The 21,165-nt window shown below is 41.8% G+C and overlaps 1 protein-coding gene across 2 annotated transcripts in view; it reads right to left on the reverse strand.

The window, feature by feature from the left end:
- Positions 1-19,123, reverse strand: part of col5a1 (procollagen, type V, alpha 1) — a 72,877-nt gene extending 53,754 nt beyond the window's left edge. For both annotated transcript variants that reach the window (XM_062412594.1, XM_062412593.1), the window contains exons 1-2: positions 18,741-19,123; positions 2,932-3,099 (exon numbers count right to left, since the gene is read on the reverse strand). In XM_062412594.1, the coding sequence (XP_062268578.1) occupies positions 2,932-3,099; positions 18,741-18,840 (268 nt within the window). In that variant the 5' untranslated portion in view covers positions 18,841-19,123. The remainder of the gene's footprint in view (positions 1-2,931; positions 3,100-18,740) is intronic.
- Between the last annotated feature and the right edge of the window lie 2,042 nt (positions 19,124-21,165).

Genomic DNA, 21,165 nt, shown 5'->3' on the forward strand with positions numbered 1-21,165 from the left:
TAGAATTAGTTCTGAAAAGAGAGTTACATCTTATTAGTTATGTTATATTATAATGATGTCACTAAACGTGGATTTAATCTGTATACATGCAGATCAGTGGATAGAGCTGCTTGTATTTACTGTATAGAGACATGAAGATAAAGTACTCTTATTATTATCTATTCCCATAATTATTTCAATCAGCTAAAATAACCATTAGAATTACCTAATGACTGGCTATTGGATATCAGAACAATCATGTTTCCCTGCTACTGACATATCATGATGCATATTCTGCATCCACAGTCTCTCGAATGATAAATAACATCAATATTATTACCCACGGTTTTATGAAGTTAACGGACTGCGTCATTTGTGAGCCATGTCCAGATTGCTTCTACAGCTCTTGAGCTCGGCTTGGGCGTTTGAGTTTCACCGCATGCTGCAAGCAGAAGCACCTAATCACATGGCCAGTGTCATCGAGCCACAGCGGCCCTGATTACAAGTACACATGCCAAGTGACAGCTATATCCTCAATCAGGGAGAGGACGCTGCATCAATCTTTCCTTGCTGTTTGGGCTGATGCAGGCAGTCGTCACCACAGACAGCGGGAGAGGAAATCTCTTCTGAACTTCACATTGTCTGAGCTACAGTAGGGTTTCTCAACAAGTTCAATTTGTTTTAAGAGCTTTTTTCGGAGTATAACAAATTAAATTGCACCACATGTCAAATTTGACTTATATGAAGGAATCTGAGTCCCGGAATTACTTATATCTTCCTATAAAAAGATAAAGATAAAGGGAGGTGGCTTTGTGGAGAATAATTACACACAGAGATGGTAGGTATCAATAGACTTCGGTTCAACTTACAGACCTACCTAAATGTATTTAAGACCTAGCACATTATATTTTAGCGTATATAACACTTTTTAGACTAAAGGATTATTACATTTGATACTTTTTAAGGTAATGCAGAGACCCCCGTACAAATTTGTGGCAATTTGTATTTGTATACACTATATGAGCACTTACATGTCATTTCTTATTGACTTATCTGTATTAAGAGAATAGGCTATACTGTTAAGCCATGGGAAGTGTGTGGTGTAAAAATTAAAGCTTTCTTATGTCTCCGTTTCCCTGTTTCTTTAGTTCTCATTCACATTATAAATGTGAGAAAGGACTCCTCTGTTCTCAGTGCCTCTGTAGCTTCACATGAATCATCCCTTCCACATGTTTGCCTAATGATTGCATGTCTGTACTCGCTCGTTTTCCAACACATCATCACATACTGTCTGTGGTTACGGGGTCATGGGCCAGTGTGTTCTCAATCGGAGCTACTGCAGGTTTATATTTGTTTGCATTACTGAAGTTAGCCATAACAGAATGAGTTTACACGCCTTTGTTTTTCTCATATAATATATGTTTCCCCTCAGGAGACAGGGTGCTGGGTTGATAATTGAGAGAGAACTGTACCTCCCAGGCTTTGGGCCAGAGTCAAAATTCAGTAGCAAACTTAATTTAGGGGGGAAAAAAGAGACGGATAAAATGATCTCACACTTTTTCGCTGCCTTCTGGAATATATTAGCTGTGCATTTTCTTAGTGTTGACGTGAGGGAGGGAACCACATCACAGACACTTAGACTGGCTTTTAAGGCCTTGGAGCTCCAGGCAGCAACTTATTCTGTTTGCACCAAAAGAGTATGTAGTGCCTGTTATGAACTCCTCCAAAGTTGGTTTGTTTTATGCAGACTGTTATTTTGGATGATCCGGAGTAGCATGTGCGTAATTATAGAACGTGTATCTAAACTGAGGGCTCCGCTGACATAGAGCTTCAAAGTGGAGCAGTATTTGTTTGATTGGAGAGCATGATAGGGCACGCAGGCCGCAGCAGCCCTGTGGCTCAGCTTTAAGCCCCAAAAAAGAGCTATGATATGGATGAAAGGTCCACTAAGGCCAGTGCAACGTCTGAGAGAGCCACGAACGGGCCGTCATCCAATCTAAGCTTTGCGGAAGCTTAGCTCACAGGAAGGGTTATCATTTCTCCCTCTGGACCACATGAGTATTTATCTATTTTCTTTGACTTTTTAGTATCTTTAAGCTGCGGAGAAACCAATCTATCTATATTCTAGAAATTGGTTGTCACAGAAATATGGTTTTGAGTTTCTGTACTGGGGCAAGGAAAAAAAAAGTGTACCGAGAAAGGAGCCCAGCATGTCTCACCAGACTGTTTAGATGAGAGACAGAGAGGGAGAAAAGTAAACTGTGAGGCAGCAGCAGCCGTCTAGAAGCAATGACAGAGGGGAAAATTACTGCGCTTGAGGGAAAATAACGTGAAGGAGGGAGAAAGGCAAGCAGAGGGATGAGACAGAGGAAAGAACGGAGCAGCAGCCTAAAGCCACGTCAGCACAATAGAACAAGGGCGAAAGTGGAACCCCAGACTTCCCCTCCCCTCTACCACCCCTATTTTCACTGCTTTTTCCACTGTCTGGCTCCTCCTCCAGATTCAAATATTAAAGAGCTGGAATTGTTTGCTGTTTAAGGAGTCAGCATGCATTATCTTTATTGTTTTGACAATTTATTGTGTGATACTAAGGACTGACTAATTTTCCAGATGTGCTGCTCATCTCTGAATTCTTTACAGGGCTAAAAGATTTGGACATACTGTATATGTTTATGTTGGGAATGAACAGGGAGGTGAAACACTTGCAGGGGTAGGTATCCCCTGCTAAAAATCCCATAAACTAAAGGTATAGATGACATACAGTAAATAATCAACTTGTAGGAGTCAATAAATTGTTCCAGCTGGGGGTTTGGGTGGGGTTGGAACAGACTAGGTGAGAGCATGTCATGAAGCTGACCAGATAGAAGGTTGTGTGGCTTTGAGGATCCTTTGATGTTATTAAATAGAGAGACAAAAAGAGGCCGTGGTATGTGGGCCGAGTCACATGCTCACCTGGATACAGCTGTTTGGTTGGGGCGCTGAGCTGGGCATCTTTGGATACTCTGTAAGCCACATCGGGTCCTTGTGTTGACCTCCTATGTGAGCAGAAACCCGTTGTTTTTGTGACACCCTCAGGTGAACTGTGAAAATCTAAAATCTTCAAGAGGTCTGCTGGTTCCGCTACAGGAATAAAAAAAAGAGACACAAAGAAAAGTAAAGGTTAAGATCATTAAAGCACAAATTACCCACATTTTGACCAAATGCATATTGGAAAAGCTTTCATTATGAACAAGGTTTGCCTTCGACTGTCTTTTGCTGACTCAGAAGCACTAGACTTTGCTATTTTGGTTAACAGAGAATTTTCTTTTTTGTTATCCATTTAGACACTAAACAGAGTAGGGCCCGTTTATAGATCACCATGATCATGGGTTGCAGCTGCAGTAAAACCCATCCTTCCCTCCATTCCTCTGCTACGCTGACTCTACGGCTGCCTCCGTATGGTCACAACCGTGCAATTAACACACTTTCAGGCCTGTCGTCCCGGCTGTCACCAGGCCACCACAGGACTACACTGGTTCAGAACAATGTGACACAGGGTTTGACCCTGGACCGCACAATCGCACGCCAAAACCACACATGACAAGCTGCACAATGACACACATTAGCATCCAGAAAAGGACAACGGGTCACATCTTCAGGGACAAGTCTCATAAGGAAAAGGAGGGGCCGTAAGGATGCTTTTGAGGAGTGCAAATACTAAAGTCCAAGAGAACTAAACACAAGACAATAAAGGGATTTTATGGCACAGGAGTTTAGGGTGTTTTTTGTGCAGTTCTGTGGAGCAACAAAGGCCAAGTATAAAAGCTTGCACACACACACACACACTCAGGTACAGCAGTGCTAGTGTCAGGCTACAAAGACCACACAACAAGTTAAGAAATAAACTTTCAATAGCTCCATCCATCGGGCAGTGAAAGAGTTGCTGGGAAAAGCGGAAAGGCAAGTGGGCTGCTCAAAAAAACAGAGTTTGTACATTGTGCGCTGCCCTGCAGCCACCTCCAGCTGGATGTCATTACTCATGACTCACATGCAGATCAGGTCAATTAAAAAAAAAATCCACATTCTTAGACAGAGGTCTCAGTTTAAGAACACTTTGGCTGCAAATGTTCCTCTACAGCTGTGCAGCAATTGTGGAAACAAAGCTTCCTCCATTTAGCATTTATTATCGTATCAAAAGGGTATGCTAAGCTTAAACTAAAGAAAGCTTACTGAGAGCATTGAAATCCAAAAGAGATATTCTATTGAAAAACTTGATTGAAATTGATCCGCCCCCTGATCCAGATCTGCGCCAAACCTTTATGGGGTCATCCTTGACACATATCACATTCTTCGCCTATGTTTCATGTAGATCTCTTCTGTTATTCAATCCAACTCAAACAATGGATAGGGGTATGGTCCATAAGGTTTTTACCATCCACGCAGACCGTCAGACTTCAAAGCTTTAGCTCCATATGTGGCATCAAAGCAGTTCTCCTGTGTTTCACTCTGTTGTGTGTGAGCGTGTCCTCCGCGTTTTCCACAGTGAATGTGCACAAAGGTCAACCAGTTTATACCTGTCTTTGCATAAATATTACCATCGCAGTCTGGAGCAAGAGTTTGAAGACATTTCTTTCAGCGGAACAGAGTTTATTTATTCATATAAATGTGCTGAGTGGTGCTTTCCTATCTCATCTCAATCTTTCTGCCTTTTTCCTCCTTCATGCAGGAGGTCGACACAAACGTGGCACTCCGCAGAATATAACATGGCTTCAGGGGACGTATTAATCAGAGTACACCAATCCAAGCACCACACCCAGCTGTTTAAAAAAAGCCATCTAGTCCTTCCTTTAAGCATGTCAAACAGATAACTGCATTAATATTCCTGGATGTGCATACCAGGGGCTTACAGAGCCTTTAAAGCAAGTGAAGGGTATAAACAAAGAGAAAGCTCTGTCTGTCATCATGTCATAATGAAGAGACAGGCCGAAACTCAACCACGGGCCAGAAAATCTCTATCATTCACCATGATGACAGAGGTCCACTTAATGAGCTCCTCAATTAGGTAGAATGAAGGCAGTTCTTTCTGGACGTAGAGAGTCCAGGAAGTATAATTAGGTGTAACGATTTTGTTTGATTTTGCACCTGATCTTGGCAATATCGTGTTATTGGAGCCAGGAGAAGTAATCTCTTTAAGTATGGCCCCCCTATACTGATCAGGGGGTGTAGCTGCAGTTGGAGAAAAGCCAGTGTTCTGGCACAAGTCATGTGCATGCCGATATAAACGGGAAGCAGATTTTCTACTGTCATGTTGGCAACAAACAAGAAAGAGAAATTACTATAACGAAGACCGGAATTTTCTTTGCTTGGACCAACAACGAGTTGGAACTGTAACTTACACTAAATGTGAGCAACGCTTTGCATTAACAGCTGGTATTCAAGGCTTGACTGATGAGAGCCAATTAGGAAGTGAGTGTGAGTGACAGCATCATCATTTCAAACTCAAGTCTCCGGGTTCCAAAACTCTGCAGCACGCCAGGCACCACAGGAAATGGGATGCGTTCACATGATTCACCGAAGCTTGTTGGGCATGGGCTCAGCATATTGTGAGGTTATGGGTAGTTTTGCACTGTCACTCACTCCGGTAAGGAGCGCTGTGTAACCATGGTGATGGCAGCAACAAAAGGGATTCAAACTAATGTGGTTTTGCCAGTTGTCTGTGGAAAACTTTGTTAATAAACGGCCACAGAGGCCAAAACAAGAAAGCTGCTGTTTGTTAAAGGTCAGTAAAAATGTATATATATATATATACACATACACTTTGAGAGGTTAGGAAATGTAGTTTTGCCATTAATCAAAATCTGTGTTCTGCATTGTTATCATTTACAAATGGAGGGTACTAAGAGCTAATCTTAAAAAATGAGAAAATGGATGCTCATGAAAATCTCTCTTTATTTGCAGAGTTGGTCTCTTAGCAACTGAGGGCTCAATGCCTAAAATCAACATCTGAAAGGTTGAATTAAATGTGTTTTATTCAGCTCGGAGCATCGAGATACAGTAATTGAAGCAGAGGGAGTCCTGTTTCAGGGGAAAGACGAGATTGTGTTGTAATGATTCTGAAATGAAGGGTTTGAAAGATTCAGGATAAAAGACATGACAAGCAACCAGGGAAGCAAGATGGAGCTATGGCTGTTTAATTACAGCGTCTAACATTTTTGCACTGAACATGTTATATGTATTCATCAAACTGGCAACAAAAACTAAACTGCTTGTAGAGACCGTTTTAACAGCCTACAATTCACTTTTTGATAGTTTATTGTAGGCAGTTAGGCGCCTCAACGCCTTGGTTGTTTCAACAAGCTGTAATTTGTCCTAGTGGGATGAGGCTCAGATATGATGGAACTCGTCTGCACCTACTCTTACATAACAGGCTATGAAGCTTAGATTTTAATTAAGTAAAATCTCTCTATACACTGCACTGTTGCAGACTACACCTTGCTAGTGCCTTGCAGCGATAAGTGACATTCAGAGAGAGAAAGCATTAATTTAATACTGTTTTTAACAAGTAATCAAGGCAACTATTAATCGTTGCCCTTTTTCTCAGACAACCACAGTCAACCTCTGTTGCTGCAGTGATTCCCTCTAACCTGCCAGCATCCTGCTTCACATCATCCCTTGTGGGACCGATCAATTGAGTCACTGATAGTTACGCAGAGATCCATACAAGGACTGGACTGGTTAATGCCATGAAGTGTTTAACTGCCCAAATGACGGAGCTTGAAGTGGTCGGATTAGAACCAAGCTGCCACATTGACGCTCGCTTTTATGACGAGTGAGTCTGTGATTCTCAGACTGTTACAAACCATCCAGCCGTTGCATCCCTTTTCCACCGCCTCTTAATTCATCACAACACACACACACGCACACTCACTCCAGGACCTTATAAGGACGCACAACCGCAAATTTACATTTGCCCTGGGGCCTGACACTATGGTGATGACACGAACAAATACTCGCCTCAAATCTTACTTCTTGTAATAACGCCAACAATTATATCCCTGTATGTTAGACAACTTCGCATTCATTCATCAACATGGCAACGCATTAGCCCTTAGCAATCACTTCATTGTCGTCACACCAGAATGTCTAAACACACACAAACAAACAGGGACTACTGGTAAACAATTATCAGTTGGTTCCAACAAGCAGCATCCGTTTTATTAGTTTATAGATGACAACAACACACAAACAGTGATTAATGATTCAAAGCTCTTCCTCTGGGCTGCAGCCGCCAACACTCTGGCAGTTCATCATAACAATGCGGATGTCACGATTACAATAACAACATCATCATAACAGCAACACAAGGAGGGAAGAAAGAGGGGGAAGTCTCTCACGACCCCTGCTGAGGAGAGTTGCTTTTGCTAATCCACACTGACACCAGCTAATCCCATGAAGATCAGCAGCTTTTTGAGGAAGGAAGCAATTGACATGAGGATGCCCCCCCATTCCACACCTGTTAACCACTCTTCCCCTCCGTCGGTCAGTCAGTTCTATTATCAAACGGTTCTCTTCTCTCATTTCCTTTTTTCCTCATGTGTAATCTGTTGAGTTCAAGGCCCTATAAGCAACTACAGGGCCTCTTCTTTAGCGAGAGATGAGCTGGGTGGAGAGGGCCAGCTAGCAGGGGGAAGGTGAAGAGATAGCATGATACAGTATCCAGACACCAACTACAAAACAATCAATCTCGGAGCCCATTGGCTATCGTCTGAATCCGAATTATAGCCTCTCTGGGCAACTGACCATATATTTTGGCTTTTAGTGTAGACAGCATATATTAAGGCCAAGACTCTGTCTTCCGTTCAGCACACACAATTTACAGTCCGACTAGTTTCTTTTATCGCACAAGCCAAAAGTTTTTCCACACAAACGTGATTTAGCAATGAACCATTTTCTCCTTTATTAAAGGAAATCGGACACTTTAGAAAGTTACAAACAAAACCATAAAACGTTATTTCTCTCCCTCTCTTTTATTTTCCCACACACCTTCATTCATGGACGTCTGTCACCGGCAATCGACCTTCCAGCGGAAGCCCTCCTGACCACATCCTAAGCCACAGGTGCGGGTCTATGTCCCACCTTGTTAAGCTGAGATGTTTACCCACTTAACACGGCAGTTCCCTCGAGAGGCCAACACCTCTGGCACATGATGCTAAAAATACTTTCCCCTGCGACCACAGCCCTTCACATCCTCGATGGCAGGTCCTCCACACGTACATAGAAGCTGTTTACATGGCACGGCCTTGTGTACATATGCACACCGCTGGTCAGCCCCCCCCCCCTCCTCTGCTGCGTAAACTGCTCTCATGCAATGGAACATGATACAAAAAAGTTATACTGTAATTACAGAGCATCCTTTGACCTCTAGATTCCTTCGAAATACATTTATGTATAAATAAAACCCCTTATGTCATTTAATCTCATTTAATCCATATATTAACAGCACAACAGACAGGGGCACTATTCTACTTTTCAACAATGCTTGCGTCATGCACAAACCGTCTACTGTCCACAGAAATTCATTTACAACACAATTGCAAATACGCAAGAATCAAAATTCGTGAATGAAAATGGGGGATCGGGTCTGGCTGAAAAACTTAACAAAGGATTCACTCATCCTGTCCTGGTTGAAGTACAGTTGTCTTCCTCAGACTGTCCAAACCCTTGACTTTAGTAAAAGATGGATGACATGACAACTCGCCAAAAGTGAAGCCAAAATGTCTTGATCACGACCTGGTGGCTGGCTGCACTACAGGTCATAATCCCTGCCTCCCATGTGTTGATGGATGGGATATGCATCAAACTAAAATGTCAAAGTACACACCAACTATTGTTGGTCATAGTAGATATCTCTTAACACACTGATGTACTTTCAAGTGCTTATTTTTCCTGTAGGTTTGGTTTTAATTATTTTTTGTTTTGTTATCTGATACGTTAAATATACACGAGTTTTGGTATTCGGTATCTACTTCTACTCCCCTTGTTAGGGTTTTACTAAGGTCATGTATGCAGTGGAAAATGTAAGTGTAATTTTGAAATTAGTGCTGTATCTTTGAAGTGATGTGCTAAAATAGGAGCACTTAACTTTGATTAAAGCCTTTTATGGGTTTGTTTGTCAGACATGGGTCTGGATGAGGTTACAGCACCGTAAAGGCTAATGAATTCATAAAACATGCCGTAAAAATGTGAATTACTTTTTTTTAAAGCATGATGAAACATACTATATTACAGCAGTTACAGAGAAAAGTGGGCACGATGTGATTTTACAAGTATCTTCCCCTCCCTACCTCACTTCATTTTCTTTCTACCTTTTTGCAACCTTTCTCTGAACAGTAGCTCAAGTGCCAGATTCATAATCCTGCGTTCGGCTCAGTGCCAAGACTGTGGTGGATCCCCTTCCCCTAACTCATCCATCTACCCTTGATTTCCCCAAATGCACATACACACACACACACACTCTGTCTGTAACAACGCTTACTGACTCCAAACGGCACCATTTCATTTGACAGGAGGAGGGGTGTAGGACCAGTGAATTAGGACTTTTACATAGGGGGGGGGGGGGATTAACATTCTTCCCTCTTCCACTGCCCCCTATCCTCCTCCTCTGGCCCTTCCAGAGGTGAGGCCTGACTCTCTAGGCACATGCTTGACCTGGTGCTGAGGACAAGGAGTAATTAGCAGCCATAAGGAGGACCCTGCCTCTCTTAGAAACCACGCACAGCTGAAAAACAAGAATGTCCAATGAAAGACTTCCCCCTCCTAGAGCGCATCACCGACAGCGAGGGTGTAGGAGTTTTTTCTTTCCACCTGATGCTGTTATAAAAAGTTAACTGAAGGCAACTGTTGTGAGGCTGGAGTCTCACTGTGAATACAGCGGGTTATCATTAAAGCCCTGACTTTAATTACTTAAAGCGAGACTATGTAAGTTTCTGAGGAATGAATGAGTTCAACATTCTTCATCTTCTTCTTCCAATTAAAAGTTGAATTCATAAGCAACTGAAGCACTCTGTTATATTGATATCACAGTGTAACTGATCAATCTCTATATGCACTACTGTTACACATGATATTAGCCAATCATCCATAGCCACAGTTTAGCAAAAGTTACAAAAGTTTGTAAGGCATCAGGAGGGAGGATTGTTTAGCTGAGATGATGACCCCTTTGTAAATACATGACATTTATAATCTGAAATAGTGCCTTTCTCCCTTAAGGGTAAATGGCTCCCCTCATAAAAGTGCTTCAGCATCTATCAAATCTGTGGAAAAGGTCTTTGTTTCAGTTGTGGTGGAGTTACAATGGAATTCTGGCAAAAATACAAAAGCATCAAGGTTTACACTCCAGGATTATTACTGCAGAAAACCTCTCATAACACACTCATCAAAACTGACCTTGAGTTGTTGCATCTGGGTTTCATGTGACCAGACCTGGGATTCATACCGCAGGTATTAAGCTTGCTAGATTTAACACATTATATACACTGCATGGAGACCCTGTGGTACCACTGGACACGTCGCACATGAGTAACCTAATGCAAGCGCCACTGAGACGTTTGTTGGCAAGATGGCAAGCAATCACACACACCTGAGCACCGCAGCCTAATTAAATCTACTGACTACTACCTAACAACTGCCAGGGAGATTTCCTGGCAATCTCCACCTCCTCCACACGCTCTGAATTAACACTGCACCAGCACGGACGACGTGCTGTGCTCACACATATGCACAGCTTTGAGGACATGAGCCCGGCAAAAAGTCATGGCTTGAGTGGCTGTAAGTGAGTTATACTTTAGTAAACATCTGTAAAACCCTACCAAGGTTCGGTAATTTGACCGGAAATCAATCTTGAGTAGAGTAAATGCAATCAGATCTGCCTGAGAATATGGTTTAATGAGAGGAGATGGTGTGAAGTGAGATTGAAAGGAATTTAAGCATACTCACTCTTAAAAAAAGTTTATAGAAATTCTACAATTAAAACCCACTCACTCTTTCTTAGCAACGATGACACCAACTTTAAAATGTAGATATTACCATGTAACTGACATTGACGAGTCGGTTCAATACGACTTATTGCCATAGTGGGTGCAGCTTAACAAAGGTCACATCTCCAAACATGCTTAACTATTAGCATTATCAGTAATCACATTGTCCCCAGCTTTGATTTGAATAAAGATTATTATTATAACTATGAAAGCCTGCAGTTATCGCTGATTAAATAACGAGTTTTAGGTCACGACTTTGAGCAGCATGAGCCAAACAAAGTCTGTGAATGACCTCACGTGCCACTATCAATTAAGTTTAATTTAATCGGCTGACTTCCATCTCGACTTTACATGACACTTAACCAGTGACCTCCACTGAGAGCGGCACGTGAACGCCGCAGTGGGGAAGAAGAGGCAGCACAGGAAGAAATGCAAACAGGGACATGTTTTTGTTTATGCACTTAATGGCTTCATTTCCCCGTTGAAGACCAGCTCATGATGATGAGATAGATTAGCCTTAACGTCCAATCACAAAATGACAGGAAACGCCGAGAAATGGCAGTCAGTCAGACAGAGACTCATGCAGACAAAATGTACCCAGCATGATCTGCAGATACAGTCTCGCATATTCACACAGATGTACTGTCTCCGTCTCTCACACACAGACACAAGAAGAAAGGCACTGAGATGTGAAAGATGATCCAGAGAACAGAGAGTTATTCTGACCACAGCTACTCTTCTGTGAGCTCCAGCCGAGGTCTTATTGCTTTAACAGAGGGAATACCAGATGGTTTACTTCACTGTCTCCACGCTGCAGCTCACAGCGCTGATGATAAATCGCAGTGTGCCGTCCACCAGACAACGATGGAAAAACCGAGTCAAGATTCCACGGTGCACCTCTGAATGCACATTTGACACCAAATGCTCCCTTTTTTAGGAATGTGCTATCACCATTATCTTTTTCTTTTATCTCGCCTTCCACCCTCTGTGGCTTTGTCTTTTTTTTGTACCAGCTTCATCTGAAAACCTCCTTTTGCTTTATACCCCTCTGCCTCTTTTATCTTTTCCTGCCTCTCCCTCATTCTGTCTCTCCCACAGCAGATATAGTTTTGATGGCTGCCTGCTGAGAAATTTATGATAAAAGAAGGCCCTGCTGCACTGAATTTACAAAACCATTTCCTCTCAACCACCCTCCCAGATAACCATTATTCCAGCACCAACACACTGACAACCAAAAAAATATCATTAAACTGAATCTTATGAATATAAAATCCTGCATAGCACTGAATCTGTCCCCTTGTTTAAGGCATTCCAGCACTGACACACCCAGGCCTATCAAACCTACAAATTCCATTTTCCAACCATTTTTCCAACCATTTTTTTCACTGAGGTGTTGTGCCTCTTAGCTAATGATGGCAATAGATCCAAATACTGCATAGTGTTTTCTGACAAAGAAAGTTTCATCATCATTAGTGACCTGTCAACATGTGCAAAGAAATGCTTTAATTAATCCCCCGTCAAAGTGTAACATCCAAAAACAGATTCACGGAGGTTATGCTTTTAGATTTGTGTGAATGGAATACTGATTTCTTGAGACTCAAAGATGGACGATGCAAGTCAAGCATCAAAAGCAACATCATTTCAAGATGCATATAGATAGTTATGCTCACAAAGTCTAAAGGGAAGATAAACCAACCAGTAAGGTAGCAAGGGGAATTTATAAGCTTCAAAATGACTGCTTACACTTGTTTATTCCTGACAAATTTCTCATATGGAAAAAAGCAGGCCAACACAAGTTTTAAACAGACTGAACATAGAGTAGCAAAAGGTATGCATGTTATCAGGCGAGGATGAAACAACTAAGTCTACCTGCATGAAATATTATTCCAACAGTGTCCATAAAATACATGGTAATACTGGAATTCAGGCCGATGCTTTATGGAAATTAATTTCAGCCAGCAAAAATACCTTCTTTCAACTGCAACTTTCAGAAAAACTTGCTGACATCAATGAAAGATGTTGATCAGCTCAGTGTGCACACCTGAGGGTTGAAACCAACCCTAACCCAAACCATAGGAGAGATTAATGAAACCCTGAAATGGAAAAACCATAAGGAGGGTAATGTTCTTGTGATAACAGACACTGTAAATGTACCCTGGGGGTAGGAAAAGCTTACCATCTCCTGTAGTGCAAAATAATCTGCCTGAGCTGCAGTGACAGCCTAGTCAACCATCAATTCATCTCCTGCTGACACTTTAACTAGTGTCGAACTTGAGCAACATCAACCCTGTGGGTGAACAGAAATGATTTTGACTGACGGTAGTCTACTTTACCTGAGACAAAATCGAAATGAGCCACTGACTCCACGTCCCAGGTTAAATTGGAGAAAAAAAAACGATTAACTTTGCAAACTATGTTACAGGAGAAATCCTAATAACTTCCAAGACTGCAGTCTTTCCCAAACTTGACTAAGCACTGTCTGCAAACATAACCATTACAAAGTTTTATTATTATTTAATTGCTAAATTGCAAAAGTCACAATTATAAATAGATCTCATTAATTCAATAAAGTTCTGACCAGAAACCATTGTATTTCCCTTTGGAAGAAAAAAGTGCTTACACTCAGGATTTCTGCTGCCCAGGCTGTGGCTAAGCTCGGGCTGAGGAAGGGGGAATGGGGTTGGAAAGGATGAGTCATACATTGCTTTCCATGCTCAATGATTATAATACCCCATTACAGAGAAAAGCACTGTTTCCCAGCTCAAGTGAATAGTCGGCTTGTGAGCCAGGACCAGATTTGACGTTTAACTCAAGCCATGCACTCTATACAAAGCATACTGTTAAAAAATCAACTGCAGGGATGGAAGTTGCATCATGAGGTAACACTTTCAACTTTTTACATCACTGATGTGTCCGTGTTGACATTTCAAACGGGATCCCCATTTTGTTCATTTTTGTAAGGGTAAAGAGCAAATCAGCCCTTTCTTTCTAAAGCTGAAATGATTCATCTTTGTCTGAGTGTCTCTAGCAGATAAAGATTTTTGCAAGAAACACATTTTAGATAAAACCATCTGCACCTGGCTTCAAATCCACTGTGTCTTGAGCACAGAGGACCATTGAGCAGTGCAAAACAATTATTTCACCCTTAATGAGTCTGGAAAGGGATAGATGATATCCTGTGCAGGATAGGGCAAATAATGCACTATTCGTGGCGAACAAAGAACCTCCTCAACTCCAACACGGGGTCATAACCTTGTCCTGCATATTTTGTTCAATCTCCAATGCTGTTATCAGGCATTAGAGGCTTATTTACAGAGTCCTTTCCACAAAGTCTGCATTTGCAGGGTGAAGTGGCACATGCGATTGCAGGGTCACTGCTTCTTTCCACAGTCCAGCGAGCTCCGATTCCTTCCTCAGAGCCACGGCGATGTAGGCACACACAAGACGCCACTTTCTTTTCTCAACACCACTTATCTGACTGAGCTGGACCTGACCTCGGGATCGCCACTTAAAGGTGATTAAGAAACCACACACAGAAATACCAACTGACTTACATGTCTGACTGAAAGATGATTGCCGATAGAAATGAACAACGGTAGTATTGGCTCTGAAAGCAATGGTAACGCAAAGGTACGACCCTGTCTGCCTCTCACTATAGGAGCTCTGCAAAATCATTTGGGGCTAACTGGCTGTTAGCTTTGTGTTAAAAAAGAAGAGTAAATGTTAGCACATGGAAAGTTCTGTGAGCTCTGTAAGAATGCATCACATCTTTAAGCTTTTTAAATTGGCCACATGAAGAACTTAACACATGGTGGCGAAAAAAGGCTGACTTGGCTGAGCCCTATAAATTCCTTAAGAAAGAGTGTTGTCCAGATATAAAGAGACTGTAAATATAGAAACAGCTGTGGACCAGGTGTATCCGACCTTTAACCTTGTCATAAAGTCAACCCACTTCAACAGAAAGAACCTCTTAATGACCCTGAAAGTGTGTGTGCAAACCTGGCTGAATCGCAAAGGTACTAACTCAGCTATAGGGCTGCAGATGTTATTTGATTAGGAATTTTTCACTAAAACCAGCCCAGAACGGTGTATTTTCTTTAGAGAAATGCAACGTTTTTTTTTTTCTTTCATGGTCCCCTGTTTCACCAAGAATGGGAAGAAAACATCTGGAAGACATTTCTCTGGCTTTTTAGAGGGCTTAGCAGACAGCACAATGGAACTCATCGAATCCAGATGTGAAGGCGATCGGTGAAACAGCGAGGCTTTCTTCTGTTTATCCCATTAAAACGTACATGAGGATAAAACAAATATCAACTCCTAAAGTTTGGAATCCCTTTTTTTATTTCTTTTGCGTACCTTTTTAATGCCAGCTTCCGTACCATCAGTGACTTTGGCCAAAATCCATCCTTGTTTTCATTTGCACATGGCATTCAAAGAATGTTTTCTCAGTATTTTTGATGACTAAAGTACTCTATACAAGTAGGTTCTGGTCCTGTGTGAATGTTTGTAATGGATGAAGACCATCCAAAAAAGTTTTGGTTAATTAATGATAACAAACCACAGCAAAAAAAAGAATGAAAACAGAGGTTCCGAGACTGGTGAAAAGAGTCCATTGATCTGAAAGAAGTTAAGAGAAAATCAACTCAGTAGAAACATGAAGGAAACCTTTTGGAAAAGGAAGCCAGATTTGGTCCAGAGAAGAAATGCTGATCGTAAATCTACTCAACTACTGAGGTCCCACACTGGGAAATCTGAAACTTGGTATATAGTTAAAAACTCTTGATTTCAATGGGACTGTTTTATACAAAGCACAATAAAACATTGACAGAAAACCAATCAACCCATTATCTTTCTCTTTGACCTCAGTCAAAGGAGGATTTGCTGACACAAGGGGCTACAGCAAGAATTTGTATCTTCAGGCCCTGAAACTGTAAACCTGACAGCAGTGGCAATACCAACGTCCTGACCTTCACCTGTGAACTCCGACCCCTCATTTCATTCCTAACCTCCATGTCTTATGAGCCTTCTGGTATTACCAGTTTTCACACATGTTTAAAATGAGATTTCCTCATTCATACCAGAGTCAGATGACCTCCCTAAAAAGACTATGGACTCTGACTTCCCTCACTCTCTCTAACAAAGCTAGACTGTCTGGATCCTCTCTGAACTCAGGTTGCTGTGAACTCTAAACTACCTGGTTGTGTGCAAAAAATACACTTTGAGAATATGCTTTAGTGTTAGAGGCACATTTTTAGTATTTATCTTATCGGTGGCAAAAATACTATCTTAGAGTATTACATTCTTCTCCATTAGAACTTTGCGGGCGAGCAGGCCCGGCTTCATTTCCCTGCAGACCAGTCAGTCATTCTGAGGGTCGGTACAACCTTAAAACTGCACTTATCTATGTTTTATACTAATAAATGGCTGCTTGATGTTAAATGAGTGAGACATAGTGACGGGGCCACAGCAGATGTTCACCACAGATATAAACCAACTGTGCCCAAGCTGCCCAACACCAAACGATGTACAGGCAAAGTTAGCAACTAGCGTCTTAGCACGGTGAAACATTTAGCAAACTACAGACCTTGAGATTTTTGCCTAAAAAGTTGGTGGAGACCAAAGCAGAGCTAAAAGGAGAGTGAATATTTATACATTCGATAGGTTGAAGGAAGCATGAATCCAAATGACCAATAAGGTTTCGTAATTTCTGCTGTAAATTCAAGCTTAGTGTGTTGAGTTGTGTGTTGGGTTTTCAGTTCCTTTTACTGCCATGGGTGGTTAAAAATAAATCAACCGAAACAATTGAATTGGCTAAAACAAACTAAACTTACTAATTTTGATTGAGGCATTCGTTACACTTGGAGCTAGCAAAACTGGTTATTTTGACCATTTTTGATTGTATCCATAATGGAACTAATAATTGGACCCAATACACAAAGTATATAGTAAATGAAGAATGTTATTTGAGTTGCCAAATCTCTCATTTTGTAATGCGCAAAATATTTAATTCAATCATAATACTCTGTTCAATACTTTTAAATCGTATATACTGTATGGTTGACAAATCCATACAACCAATAATATACAAATGGGCTGGCTGAATGTACAGATGCCTGTACAGTAAATCCAGGTCCTCCTGAGGCTGAGAGGTCATCTGGTTTGGGTCTGGATGAATCTGTACTGCTGGCAAACTGGCTAATAATAAGCAATTACTTTTTTCCACAATGATGGGGAAGACACGTGTAAATTTAGCATACAATTTCTAATTCAAGCCAACACCATGATATTTAAAGCTTTGCTCATTTACATTCAATTTAATTAGTTTGCATAGAACTTGTCATGTCGTTGGCACGTTGCTCAAGCTCAGTCATCAAGTGTTTCAGGAAGTGTACCAGCCCCCTTGAAAATCACTTACAAGACCCTGACTGCTCTGTGTCAGTTTTAAGAGCTGATTAACTCTAGCCTGGAACTCTAGCCTGGAGCATCACATCATTTCCATGCTCTGTAATGTCCCAACTATATTCCTCTCCAACTCCCCCCTGTCATCAAAAATGGAACCAACCGTTAACCTTTTATGCTCAACAAGTTTCTGCTCAGCTTGCAACCAGTGTTTACAGGCAACGTGGGAACAAGCTACACAAATTCCCTCATATACATTTGACAGCACCAACAATATGAGCCAGTAAAACCATTTGAGCTCCATCTGTTTTTCATAATAATTATTTCAAATTCTCCGGCTTCAGGCAGCAGCATTACACGCTCCGCACAGACACTTTCAAACTGTCGTGCACAGACCGAAGAAGCCACCTGTTCACCTCAAAGTCCTGTGTCAGAGACTCACAGCGGACCACCAACCATGCCAGGCGGTCTTAAGGTGCTAATAATACATGCAGGCCAGACCCCAGCCCCACTGTCACAGCACGGCTTGGCCCCTGAGCAAGTATGGGACACAACAGTCCCACACGAGTACGTAATGGTTTTTAAGAATCCCTTCTTCCATCAATCCTATCTTCGGACTGGGTTTGAACTCTTTTTAAGTTACAAATTCCAAACTTTTACGTTTATATTCTGTTACATATGCGTCACCGAGAAGCATGTGGAGTTTCTATAGAATACATTTGTGATATATGCGGTTGTTGAAGGCTTAGCATAAGGGGCCCACTGCTCTAGAGGCTGTGCGTCCTGATCCTGGTGTCGGAGTCCTTAAAGGCAGCTCCACCCTGCCACTTCAGACAAGCTCTGGCCCCTCCCTCTTGTGCTCATCCCTCTCATCAGTTAAAAGAAGAAAAGAAAAACTGAAAAATAAAAAAGGTTGAAAAAGTGACATCTTGAAGATACATTGTATTGTCTGGCTGAACCATAAAGTTTTGAACTTAACTTTTCTTATGTTTGTAAACTTTGCCACAGCAAGTTGATTTTTTTAGCTATTCAGTTGCAGATCTTTTCTTTTTTTAACCTTTTGCAAATGCACACTCCCCTGCAGAGGTGCTCCATATGATCACAGACAGAAGAAGCCAATTCAATCCTAAAAGAAAGAGCGTTCTCCCAGTAACTTGCAGTATTTTCACACTAACACTACATCCCCCTGGTTTGGTGCAGACCATGTTGAATACATTAAAAAAGACACAGATGATTTAGGAGGAGAGGGGGGGGGTCCACTGTGACCCAAAAGACACACTTTTACGCACAGCGCAGCGCGTCTCCAGAACACTCTGCATCCACAAACCCGCCCCAGCTGCGTCTTACCTGAACTTGCTTGCGATGTGACAAAAAGCAGAACCACCGCTAAAGTGATCAGGACGTCCCTTAACCTCCGTTTAACTTTCCATCTTATATGGGTATCCATGACCGCCAGAGACGTCCACGGCAAGTGGATTCACTGTTTTCCTCAACTTTCAACTACTTTGAAGCGCAACAACTTCTTGGACAACTTCTAAAAAGAAAAAAAGTCCCGAAAAAGTCCCAGAGAAAGAGAGAGAAAGGGGGAGGGGGGGTGTATCGTTATTTCTCAAGCAGCCATAAGGGGTTTGTGAGTGTGGGGTTCCTCCAGCTGGCTGACGGATGGTTGACACCGTCTTCTCCCGCACTGCTCCTCTCCTCTCTGCTCCTCTCGACTGTCCTGCACCGCTGCTCCCTGCGATCACAAGTGCTGCCCCCTCCCTCAGTCGTCACATAGAGCCCCCCCAGCTTCAAATCTAACGGGGCAACACACACACACACACAAAAAAAAAGTATTCCCCTCCCCGGGATGTCAGTCACACTGCGGACAGGAGGCCTGGACAAATCAGAGGAGGCCCTGCACGCGAGGCAGCCCTGTTATTGGCCGAGGGAGGGAGGAGAAGTTTGGGGAAAGTTTCACGCCTCCAGCTTCACTGCTTCTCGATGGTTTTACATGGAGTCTGTTTCACCAGAGGAGGATCAGAGCGGGAAAGTCCTGAAGTAAATGTATTGGGGTGATAACAGAGATAACACTGCTTCTCAAAGCTGGGGGGGGGCCTGCCCATAATTATATATAAATATAATGTGGCTATAATGTATGTGAACCAGCATCCTGTTAAACACTGTTTAACCAATCTATAGGCCTGTACTTAAAACTTATTTATTTAAAATGTGGAATAGCTACTTGTTTTTTCATGAACTGATTTTAATAATTACCTTCTCTTTTATTTAGTCATAAGCAAATGTCTAATTTGTGGAACTTCTAAGGGATTATTTTATCTTATTTTAAGTGCTGGTAACTGTCGCTGAGCCCCCGGACCCGCAAAGGCCTTCAAAAGCTCTATAAATTCTCTTGATTTTTTTGTGTTTTTGAGTTCTGTTTTTAGTGCTTGATTAATTTACAAGTTGCTATGAGAATTTGCGCCACCCGTCCATTATCCCTAACATTTATCCTTTGAGGGTGAAGTGGGACCCCAGAGCCAACATCAGCTGACAATGGGCAAGAGGACACCTTGGACAACTCACAGGTCGACATACATTCACTTTTTTGAATTAATCTATAAAATATAGATGGGGTTAATGCCATAGCGATTAAAACGCCTGGTGATTTTGTTCTGCATTGATAAAATTGACGTCACCAACAGCATTTGTTTTTAGTTTTGCCATCTCATCATAATTTAATTCTACATGGAGAAGAAAACAGAAAAATTCAAAATGATATATAATCATGTATTCATGTAATGTTACCATACCTTTGGCCATAGAGATGCTTAAAAAAGGAGATCTGTGTCACTTTAACATATATCTTCCTCAGTCTCAGGCTGTGGTCCATATCCATAAATAATTATTGATACCATGCAAATGAGCTGACAAATAATAATGATTAGAAAATAATATTGTGATTCCAGCAGAGAGTGGTTTCTGTGTCCCTGGGCAAAATGTTACTAAGCTGAGCATGAAATGTAATTCTTAAGTTAATAACTTGATGTTTTGCTCAGCTTCAATGAACTAATTCAGTCTGCACAAACTAGTATGTGCACCTTGAGTTTTTTAAGGAAAGGAAATATGAATATAAGAACAGTCTTGTTTAAGCAATCAGGTGTTTGTTAAATCAACCATAATTGTCGTCTTTATTTTATTATGTACATAAACAAAATAAAAACTTTGTTCAATCCACAGTGAGCTTCAGACCCTACCCTTTGCTGCCGTTGTCTCAAGAAGAAACAAAAATGGCTTTTATAATGTGTCACATGGCTTCTCCGGTGTGTGTGTGTGTGGGGGGGAGGGGGGGGTGCAGACTTCCATTAACTGCCCAGTAAAAGTCAGTTTTAAACCCAGTCAACAAACGCCACAGTGGTTGTGGACACATCTGACTGTGTGAGAGACGAGTTTAAACGTGGACGCCCGGTGGTTACTGTAAACTTGGACCGTCTCGGATATACACGACAGGCGGTGACCTTTGCTGGTTCAGAGTGAGCTATTGTCGAGAGGCGCTTCGTCAATCTCCTGGTGGTCAGTTGGAAAAATTGTTAAAAAGTCGGTACAACGTGCAGAAGAAGACCACCTGTGACACCACATGGTCCATATCAGCATTCACACTTCAACAGATCCTTATGTAACACTCATACAGGGGCGTCTCTCTGTGATGAGCATTTACCAAAAAGAAATAGCACAGCAGAATCTCCCCTCTTTGGTGCATTCAGTGTGCAGCTGTGTGCAGCTTACCCTCATC

This window comes from Platichthys flesus, chromosome 19 (genome assembly GCF_949316205.1).
Source record: "Platichthys flesus chromosome 19, fPlaFle2.1, whole genome shotgun sequence".
NCBI lineage: Eukaryota > Metazoa > Chordata > Actinopteri > Pleuronectiformes > Pleuronectidae > Platichthys > Platichthys flesus.